General features: G+C 44.5%; 1 protein-coding gene across 4 annotated transcripts in view; it reads left to right on the forward strand.

Annotated features, from left to right (window-relative positions):
- Positions 1–714: 714 nt before the first annotated feature.
- The window catches only part of LOC113085670 (E3 ubiquitin-protein ligase TRIM36-like), a 14,257-nt gene continuing 6,436 nt past the window's right edge, over positions 715–8,535 (forward strand). The window contains exons 1-7 of one of the 4 annotated variants that reach the window (XM_026255232.1): positions 715–907; positions 1,775–2,015; positions 2,721–2,750; positions 5,764–6,107; positions 6,184–6,330; positions 7,211–7,306; positions 7,708–7,961. In XM_026255232.1, the coding sequence (XP_026111017.1) occupies positions 839–907; positions 1,775–2,015; positions 2,721–2,750; positions 5,764–6,107; positions 6,184–6,330; positions 7,211–7,306; positions 7,708–7,961 (1,181 nt within the window). In that variant the 5' untranslated portion in view covers positions 715–838. Of the gene's footprint in view, positions 908–1,308; positions 1,466–1,774; positions 2,016–2,720; positions 2,751–5,763; positions 6,108–6,183; positions 6,331–7,210; positions 7,307–7,707; positions 7,962–8,535 lie in introns of those variants that run through there. The other 3 variants (XM_026255234.1, XM_026255233.1, XM_026255235.1) reach the window with 3 other exon arrangements.

Below are 8,535 nucleotides of genomic sequence, written 5' to 3' on the forward strand. Positions count from 1 at the left end.
GTTTGTACCGCTTATTTTGACTCGTGAATTACAAAATGTAAGTGTAACTGGATGAAAATGTCTGAATAAAACTCTTTCTTGTTTTATTCTTTTGAAAAATATTCTGGCCGTCTGGATCTACTAGAATAAAGGGAGATTTTCCAGAGATTCTTCTTCACTTCAGCTATTTTGATTTTGTTGTCATGCATAAGAAGCACAGAAGCTTTTATAGGACAGTGATGCAGAATTGTGGCTCAGAGATGGTTTGGATTTAGTGTCAAACCTAGAAAGCATCAGAGAGCTGTAAAGATCTGTCCGTGTGCTGCATGTCGCTCCAGATGGAGGAACTACATCTGTTCAGACAGCCACATATACACCGAGATCACATACAGCATGTTAAATGAAGCAGATCTTCTGAAGGAGCATCCTGCCTTTGCTGGGTGACGGTCTCAGACTGTGATCAGTGTTTATTCATCAGTATTTCATCATGTCTACACAAACACAAAGCAGGGCTGATTTTGTCCTGCTTCTGATCATGTTTTCGAGATGATTCTGTCTTCATGCTCACACACACGCTCAAATGATCTTTAGTTTCAGGTTATCTGTTTATATGTGTGACCTGATGAAAGTTTCATCACTCGACAGATCTACACAAAGAGCTGTCAGTCCCGCGAGGCCACGCCCACAGAGCGGCCGAGTGGGCGGAGTCTCGCATCTCCAGATCATCCTTGAGTTGAATGAAATTTCCCTCTAAATCCGCGAGCGGTTCTGACAGAAGCTGTTCCCGCGCGGAGGATGCCGACACGAGGACACAGATAACCAGACCACCATCACCATCAGCAGCAGCAGCAGCAGCAGGATGTCGGACTCGGAGATGTCGGAGATGTCGGAGTTCTCGAGTCTCGTGGAGCGCATTGAGAGAGGCGAGGTGAGCGTCACATCTGCTCTTCATCTGAGGATGATGATGATGTTCAGATCTGCTGCAGCCAGCACGAGACGTTCCATGAGCAACCATTATATGTAATAATAATAATTGTGCTATTATAATTATAATTGGTGCTTTATAATCGCTCAGTCATCGCCTCTGATGGGCTGTTGTCAAGATCCCGTTCATATGACGTCACTGCTCCACCTAATCTTTTTTCCATCATGTATAATAATGTTGTGAGTGAACATGAGAGGATATTTGTGGGGCGTGCTGTAATGAATGTAGTGTACATAAATAATGATTGGTATGGTGTATAATGTGGCGTTCTGGCCCCGCCCCTTGTTTAAAAACCTGATCGTTTCGCTGCGGGGTTGCTATAGTGACGGCCGGGGGCTCCGCCCACACTCGGCTTGTTGCGCTCGCGCGCGCGTTACCGGCGCGTCACATTGTTCGATTCGTCCTCGATCTGCGCGAATCTCTTGATTGAGAAGTTGAGTCCGGAGCACAGAGTTTGTCCTTCATTCCTTCATCACGATGTCCAGGCGAAGCTCGCTGCTAGTAAGTCCGTGAATCCGGTTCATCCTCCTGAATGAAGCCGCTGTTGTTTGCTGTTTGCGGAAAGTTGAACCGGTTGTTTTGAATTTAATTAATTTATACATGTTTTTAAATGCTTTTCGAATAAAACACCGGCCTTGTAGACTCTCGTCCACGTGACAGAGTTTCACAACTACTTAATCTCACTTCTTACGCTTGAGACAGAAAGACGAAAGTGAACAATGGAAGAAGTTCCCCAAACGCGCGTCATCGACGCACCGACGCGCGGGGGATCTGCGCGTTGACGCTAAAGCCCGAGTTTGTGTTCCGCAGGTTCCGATGAAGAGCATCGAGCGGGAGCTGATCTGCCCCATCTGTCAGGAGCTGTTCACACACCCGCTCATCCTGCCCTGCCAGCACAGTGTGTGCCACAAGTGCGTCCGAGAGCTGCTCCTGCCCAGCCACGACGACTCGATCAGCACCGATGCGGGCTCCGAGAGCTCGAACCCGGGCAGCCCTCGAGCCAGAGTCCCGTCCCCGAGCATGGAGAGGCTGGAGCGCCTGGTGCGATCAGGTATCGAGCTCAGAAACATCGAGATCTCGAGACATTATACTTGATCTGACGCAGCTTCCATTCGAATAAACACACTTTAGTGATCAGGAGAACAGATGTGATCTGATTTAGCATCAGAAACTAAATTAAACAGCAGAATATCATGGCACAGAATCAATTTCTTTCTCAGTATTTTTGTCTTGTTCAGCATCCTTAAATCAATATAAGTGATAAATTGAAATTGTGAGCTTATGCTTAAAACTAAAACATATCTCAGTGTGGGATAAAAACTTTTCTCTTTGAATTCAGTTGTTTTTTTTAATTTTCAGCCCATCGGCAGAGTTTTGTTCTTGTTTTTTAATTACAAACTCACTTCATTTTGATCAATTTAGCTAAACAAGACTTCGTATTTCAAGTCATTTTGCTTTTCAAGTAAATGTAAATAGTTTGAAGAATCTTTAGACATTTGCACTGAGAAATAAATAGAATTTGGGGCAGATGAACAGCAGATTAAATTACATAAGCTCATTTATTACTGCAGGTTTAGGTCACTGCTGTGTTTAGTGTCTTTCCTCAACTGTTGGCTTTCATTGCAGTTTTTCCCCAACAAATGTGATGCTGTTTTTATGTTCGTACAGTCATTGGTTGTGAATCAGGTTTCACTCCACTTCTGTTCACGTTTAACCATTGTTAGTCTTGTTTCACTCTTCTCTCTGTTGCCTGCAGCTTCGCTGAGGAGGTCGTTTGGAGGGAGAGGTAGATGTGGGTTATGTAATTTAATTAGCAGTAGTGAGTACTGTGTCTCTAGAACCCTGTCCTCTCGCTCTTCTCGCGCGCAACGCTCTCCGTAAACAACAGAGGAACGAATCTCGAGTAGATGCTGCTTAAAGGGTTAGTCGTGAATAAATGAAAATGTTCTGCTAATTTTCTCCTCCTCGGATCATCCAAGCTGTAGTGCCTTCTATTCCTTCAGTCGAACAGTAAAGACGATCTTTATCTGAAACTGTTCACTTTGAGAGTCAGAAACACATTGAACAGACAACACAGACTGAATCCCTGTGGCTCCTGACGATATACCGAAACAGTCAATCTGTGCATTAAACTTTATTTTCAACATTATTTCCTGTAATCCAGAACCTCGGGGAAACAGTCCGGTTCACAAACGAATCATTCTTTTGATCTGGTTCTTTTTTAGTGAACTATTTGAACCAGTTCTTCAAATCGGACTGAATCAGTTCAGACTCGAGCATTACAGATCTACAAGTTACTCAATCAAACTCACTTTCAGACGCCTGGAAATGAGCCGAAACACAGGTGAATCTGATTCAGTGATGAACGAACGAACTGATTCAGTGCTCCGGTTCCTCCAGCGGTCACTGAACTGAGGAACCCGTTCGATTCGGACCGAACACCGAAGAGCGCTGATCTGTGCATGCGGGAACCCAACACTGAACAGTGTTTATGTAGAAAGGTGATCTGGTGAAGACTAGTTTATATGCTTTAAACATGAACATATCCGCATTTAACATTATTATTGGCTGATTTAATAATATAATTGTGTATATGTGACATCACTCCAGACTGAGCCGGTTCATTGAAACTCTCAGAAAGCTCCAGATGTATTTCACCGTCCGCTTGAGGCTCTGGATTACAGGTAATGATGCTGTAAATTATGTTCAGTTTCTTTCCTATACTGAACGTTTTGCTTCATAAGACCTCAATACATCATCATCAGGAGCCACGGGGATTCATTCTGTGTTGCCTAATGTGCTTTGACGGTAGCCATTGACTTCACCAGCGAGCACGGCTTCAGCTCAAACTCTTTTTACTGTTCTACTGAGGTAATAAAAGTCACTACATCTTGGATGGTCTGAGGAAGAGTAAATGAGAAGGAAAATGTTTATTTTTGGGTGAACTGTCCCTTTAAATCCCTGGTGAGCGTCTGCTGAGTGTGTAGATCCGATCTGTGCGGTGCGTCTGCGTCTGTGAGAACCCGTGGTTCATGTTCCCGTGGAGGACCGCAGGAGTCCCACAGCGTCCGTGAGGAACAACCGCTCATGCACAGACAACATTGAGACATGTTTCTTCTAGAGAACAACTAACTAAATAGCAGTGAACTAGCAGCATGTTCTCTTCAGATGATGATCTTCCTTCGAGCAGTGCGTGTGTGAACCCTGCGGTCAGGAGACGCCGTCGAGCTTCAGTGAAGTGTGCTCTGTGGTCATCTACAGAATAAATGCAGAGTTTCAGGACCTGCTCTACCCCTCTGTGTCTAACGCTCCTCTCACGGCGAACAGATGAGCGTCCTGTCTGCTAAACGTGAGCCGTCGGGTCTGACAGTGTGTTATCTAGTGACGGCCGTCTCTTCTGTTTCTGCTCTGAGCGTTTATCTATTCCTCACTGCGACAGCATCAGCTCCCAGCATGCCCCGCTGCACCCCCCCGAGCGGCCCGAGTACACGCTTCACTTCAGTCACACTCTCTTCCCCGTGTCCCGCTCAGATCTCCGTCCTCTTCATCATCTCGCTGTAGTGCGTCCGCATGCCGCTTCCTTCCATCCGTGCTGCATACAGTGCTGTGCTGTTGTCTCTTCTTTGGTTTGTTTGCGTTTCACTTTGCTGTTCTTTGTCATCAGTGATTTCATTCACCCTGACCAGGACTGTCTGGAGGTTGATCTCTCTTTAAAGCTGCTGTGTGTGATCATCTAACCCTCACTTCAGCCCTGAATGTAAACGTGATGTGTGAAGCATGTGTTGACCGTAAAGAGGTCACGCTTACTCTAGAAACTCGAGGTTAGGGTTGGGTTACGCTTGTTTAGCTCAACGTCTCATGCTCCTGTTTACACAAAGAAGTTCCTGCCTCTGTTCCTTTAGAACAGGAAGAATAAACATGGTGTATTCTTAATGTAAGCTGTGTTTTAAAGGAGTGTAGATGGCATGCTGGGAAGAACAACTGCGATTAAAATAATCAGGTTCAGTTTTCAGCCCAGTGTGTCTTAATTAATTGCATCAGTAATTAATTCTTGATGAGTGAAACCCGGATGCTTCACACACTTCTGACTCGACCAGTGATCATCTGTTAGACTGAATAGTTGTTGACCGATATCTGTTTTTTGACAGACAATATCTTGGAAAGCCGATATAATTGTATTTATTTTAATTAATATTCAAGAAATTTGAAATCATTTTAAAATGGATTAAAAAATAGATGTGTAAAATAAACATACCTATACTTTAGATGACAAAGTATTTTTCACAAATAAATAAATATTTAATAAAAATATAATTAAAAAGCAAGTAAAGACTTTAACCAACAGGGCAGTCAGTATTCTGGGAAGTTGGTGTGCATTGGGAATCATATTTCACGAATAAATGCAGGGTAAACAATGGAAGAGTGTTTGAGGAAACCTGTCGGGAAATCATCAGTGAATGATCAGTTCAGTTTGGGAGAGCAGAAATGACACACAGCAGCTTTAAAAACAGTGACCTCGATCTCATTCAGCACTAAATAGATTACAGAGAGGTCTGTCATTCAGCTTTTCGCTTAAAATTAGTTTTTACTGCCATTTTTTTGATCTTTTGTTTCTCGTGTCCAGATCACTGTCTGCTGTTGTGCTGTGTTCAGTTTGTTTCTCAGAGTCACTCCACGTGTGTCTGACCTTTGTTGATCACTAGTGCTTCATTGTGTTGTGTTGTGTGTGTGTGTGTGTTGTGTGTGTGTGTGTGTTACTCCCCCTTTATCTTGACCGCTGTCACGTGTCGCTGCATCAGGGTCCATATCTTCTCCTGGATGGAGGCGCTCCTCCGTCACTCCCCGGGTCACCACCTTCCCGTGTCCCGGCTGTCAGCATGACATTGATCTCGGGGAGCGAGGGATCAGCATGCTCTTCAGGAACTTCACTCTGGAGAGCATCGTGGAGCGTTACCGTCAGGCGGCCCGAGCAGCCGTGGCCATCATGTGTAACGTCTGCAAGCCGCCCGTCCAGGAGGCCACCAAGAGCTGCATGGACTGCAAGGCCAGCTTCTGCAACGAGTGCTTCAAGATGAACCACCCCTGGGGAACACCCAAAGCCCAGCACGAGTACGTGGGACCCACCACCAACTTCAGACCCAAGGTCCGTCTCAGACCCAGCACCGCTGCGCTGTATCCGCCGCTGTCACTGATCTAACCCATCTCTCCCTGGGTTCCAGGTGCTCATGTGTCCTGAGCACGAGATGGAGAAGGTGAACATGTACTGTGAGGTGTGCCGGCGTCCCGTGTGTCATCTGTGTAAGCTCGGCGGATCTCACGCTAATCACAGAGTCACCTCCATGAGCAGCGCCTACAAGATCCTGAAGGTGCGTCCTGTTTAAACACATTCACTGGCCTGTTTGTGTGTCCATGTTCAGAAGAGCTCACACCTGGGTCCATGATGTGCTATTCTGACTTCTTTTCTCAGGGTTTATTGAGAGTTTAAATCTTACAATTCTGATCAGAATAAAAATAAATTATATTCCGTGACAGAAAGTGATTTGTAATGTTAGTAAGAGTCATAATTTAGAAATAAATGTCCATGTTCTTCCCTGATTTTGTCCCTGTAATATAAACAGTTTAATTGGGCGTGTCTCTTTAAGACTTCAGTGTTAGCCTCCACTGCTGTGATTGGTCAGTTTCTGTTCACAGTAACAATTACAGGTTAATCGTCACTTGTTATTCTGAGTGCCTAAGATGTGTTGCTACAGGTTATCTTAAGTGTGTTTCCACTGATTTAGTTTTAGTATAACTTTATAACACCATGCATATTTTTTACTTTATTTGTTTAAAGTAGAAACCAAACCAATGTAAGCCAAACCTAACCAAAACCAGTTTGAAGGGAATGATTAACCATTATGATTTGTGGCGTCTTGTAGGTCTAGAAGACCAAGTTAGTTTTCTCAGTCCGTGACCCATTTAAAGTGTTCATGGCTGAGCTGAAACAAGCGCTGTTGTGTTCCTGCTCAATAGATTTGTCCAGACAGAGGTCAGTCGCTCCGTCTCTGTCAGCGTCTGCCGAGTCAGAAATATCAGACGACTGCAAACAGGAGCCGTGGCTCATCCATTTTTAATGCAGTATTTCTATCTTAAGATGTTCTGTGTCGTAGATCACTAAAGCTGTATGAGGCGTCCAGCGCTGTCCAGTAATCATGCTCGGCCGATGGTTCCACTGTGTTCTCATGGGCTTCACTTTTCTGTCAACAGGAGAAGCTATCGAAGAGTATCCATTACCTCATCAGTAAAGAGGACCAAGTGAGGACTCAGATTTCTGAGCTGGATGTGTTGATCCGTCACACAGAGGTAACGGCGAGCTCATTTCCTGCTTGATCCTGATTGGTCAGAACAACGGCAGCAGACGTTTGTTCGTGTAGCTGTTTAGCGGAGCTGAAGCAGTTACAGCAATGAAACTAATGCATGTTATTAAACACACTGTTTATTTCACTTGTTTTACTGGTGTTTGTTGTTAAAAATAGGAACAATGAAGAAAATAACATGAATAAAGAATTTGGTCACGTTGTCCAACCCTACTATGACCCAAATCTCTTTTTTGTTTTGTTCCCTTGACTTCCCTATTTATTTTAAATAGGGAAATTGATTTGTCTGTACTGCTTAGTAACTCTTAAAATAGTCCGAGAATGTCATGATAAGATCGTGGTTTAGTGTATTTGCATGATAGTGTCATGAGCTTCCTCTGAACGCAGGAGAACGGGCAGCTCGCCGAGAGATGCGCCAACGAACACTTTGAGCATCTCTTCGAGACGCTTCAGGAGCGGAGGACGGAGATGCTGCGCTCCATCGAGCAGTCGAGGAACCTGCGGGTGGAGCGTCTGCGGGCGCAGGTGGAGGAGTACCAGGGCATGCTGGAGAACAGTGGCCTTGTGGGATACGCTCAGGAGGTGCTGAAGGAGACGGATCAGTCCTGCTTCGTCCAGACGGCCAAACTGCTGCACGTCAGGTTCGTCCTCTTCATGTCTCAGGATCTCTGACCGCTGCTTCAGATTCAGACACGTGTCTCTAATCCACAGTCTTTGTCCTCTGGCTTGTGTTTGTAGATTTAAACAAGGTTCACAGTTCACTCACTGTAATCCTGATCTCTGTTAGTCCTCAAAGCTGCTTTGCCTTTCACTTTCCCACAATCCCTGAGTCACTGCTTCTGCTTCGCCACATGATCTCTTTATACAGTACATGGTTTCAGAGCAGCCCCAGAGAAATGAATCCTGTCGTTAATTCAGATGATTTAAAACATCTGCACTAGACGAAGTTCATCAAGACGGACTTATCATTGGTTTGAGAAAGCCTTGCCTGAAAAATTGAAGAAGTTGTAAAAGTTTTAAACTGTTTTAAAGATTGAAATGATAGAAATATTAGGTAGAATGGAAGCTCAAATCAGTCTAATGTGTGTCCTGCAGCACAGAAGCAGTGTCACAGAGAGATATCTGTAGAAATAGACAACAATACACTGTATGAGCACAATTATACACTTCTCTTTTATGACAAAAATCATTAGGATATTAAATAAAGATCATGTT

The sequence above is a fragment of the Carassius auratus genome, unplaced genomic scaffold (genome assembly GCF_003368295.1).
Source record: "Carassius auratus strain Wakin unplaced genomic scaffold, ASM336829v1 scaf_tig00042157, whole genome shotgun sequence".
NCBI lineage: Eukaryota > Metazoa > Chordata > Actinopteri > Cypriniformes > Cyprinidae > Carassius > Carassius auratus.